The sequence below is a fragment of the Hordeum vulgare genome, chromosome 7H, assembly GCF_904849725.1.
Source record: "Hordeum vulgare subsp. vulgare chromosome 7H, MorexV3_pseudomolecules_assembly, whole genome shotgun sequence".
NCBI classification, from domain to species: Eukaryota; Viridiplantae; Streptophyta; class Magnoliopsida; order Poales; family Poaceae; genus Hordeum; species Hordeum vulgare.
In genome coordinates this window covers 196,082,027-196,083,998 of record NC_058524.1, presented here as the reverse complement: position 1 = coordinate 196,083,998, position 1,972 = coordinate 196,082,027, and the positions used below count along the sequence as shown (strand labels likewise).

General features: G+C 50.1%; 1 protein-coding gene across 1 annotated transcript; it reads left to right on the top strand.

Annotated features, from left to right (window-relative positions):
• Nucleotides 1-255: 255 nt before the first annotated feature.
• Nucleotides 256-1,017, top strand: LOC123413400 (uncharacterized protein K02A2.6-like; the record flags this gene model as incomplete). Its single annotated transcript, XM_045106328.1, has 1 exon — nucleotides 256-1,017. A coding segment is annotated over one exon (762 nt), but the record flags the coding sequence as incomplete, so codon positions are not given.
• Between the last annotated feature and the right edge of the window lie 955 nt (nucleotides 1,018-1,972).

Here is a 1,972-nt window from a genome sequence, read left to right as displayed (position 1 = left end):
AAGTCGTTCAGTGTCATTGATGGTTAGTTGTACAAGGAAAGCATTTCAGGCGTTCTTCGATGATGCATCTCCCCAGAGGAGGGACAGTTAATCCTGGAAGAAATTCACTCGGGAACCTGCGCTCATCACGCCTCTTCGAGAGCAATCGTCACCAAATCATTCAGAGCTGGTTTCTTCTGGCTACAGGCGAGCGAAATGGCCAAAGATATGGTCGACAGATGTGAAGGTTGTCAGTTCTACTCCAACAAGTCCCACAAGCCGACATCTGCGTTGAAGACTATCCCTCTTGTGTGGCCATTTGCAGTATGGGGATTAGATACAGTCGGTCCATTCAGGACAGGCCAAGGCGGATACACACATGTGTTGGTGGCAGTCGACAAGTTCACAAAATGGATTGAAGCCAAGCCCATCAAGAAGCTCGATGCCCTAACAGCCATCAAGTTTGTCAGAGATATCATCTCCCGATTCGGGGTACCTCACAACATAATCACGGACAACGGAAGAAACTTTGACTCGGACAGATTCAAAGGTTTCTGTGCAAGCCAAGGTGTCCGAGTGGATTTTGCATCCGTGGCGCATCCTCAATCAAACGGACAAGCAGAGCGGGCAAATGGACTTATTCTGCAAGGTTTAAAGCCCCGACTCCTGCGAGAGGTGGGACATGCCGCTGGCGCATGGGTCACCGAGCTACCTTCAGTGCTTTGGGGTCTCCGCACAACCCCGAACAGATCTACAGGGCGATCACCGTTCTTCCTCGTTTACGGAGCAGAAGTAGTCCTTCCGAGTGACTTGCTTCACAATGCTCCACGAGTCGAACTCTTCTCCGAAGCTGAAGCAGAACAAGCGAGGCAAGACGGAGTGGACCTTCTAGAGGAGGAGCGCGAGATGGCTCTGACTCGCTCAATCATTTATCAACAAGATCTGCGGCGCTTTCACGCACGCCACGTCAGGAGTCGCACGTTCCAAGCAGGCGACCTGGTGCTCCGAGTGGATCAGCAAAGACCTCACAAGTTGGCTCCTGCCTGGGAAGGACCCTTCATCATCTCCAAGCTGCTGAACAACGGAGCATACAGACTCTACAACATCGACAGGGAGACAGACGAGCCGCGAGCATGGAACGGAGATCTCCTGAAAAGTTTCTACACGTGACCGTCGACTGAAGCAATGTAAAGAACAAGTATTGGTGAAATAATATAAAGCAGATTGAGCTTTTGCACATTCAAAATTCTTCCGCGGTCGCACACTCCGGTCTCAAAAAAAAGGGGACTTAGCTGCGATCAAGAATCGCCTAAGTACAAATTTTCTCCGAGTGTGCACTAAGCATCGCACTCGGGGACTTAGCTGCGATCAAGAATCGCCTAAGTACTAACTTTCTCCGAGTGTGCACTAAACGTCGCACTCGGGGACTTAGCTCCGATCAAGAATCGCCTAAGTACAAATTTTCTCCGACTGTGCACTAAACGTCGCACTCGGGGACTTAGCTGCGATCAAGAATCGCCTAAGTACAAATTTTCTCCGAGTGTGCACTAAACGTCGCACTCGGGGACTTAGCTGCGATCAAGAATCGCCTAAGTACAAATTTTCTCCGAGTGTGCACTAAACGTCGCACTCGGGGACTTAGCTGCGATCAAGAATCGCCTAAGTACAAATTTTCTCCAAGTGTGCACTAAACGTCGCACTCGGGGACTTAGCTGCCATCAAGAATCGCCTAAGTACAAATTTTCTCCGAGTGTGCACTAAACGTCGCACTCGGGGACTTAGCTGCGATCAAGAATCGCCTAAGTACAAATTTTCTCCGAGTGTGCACTAAATGTCGCACTCGGGGACTTAGCTGCGATCAAGAATCGCCTAAGTACAAATTTTCTCCGAGTGTGCACTAAATGTCGCACTCGGGGACTTCGCTGCGATCAAGAATCGCCTAAGTACTAACTTTCTCCGAGTGTGCACTAAACGTCGCACTCGGGGACTTAGC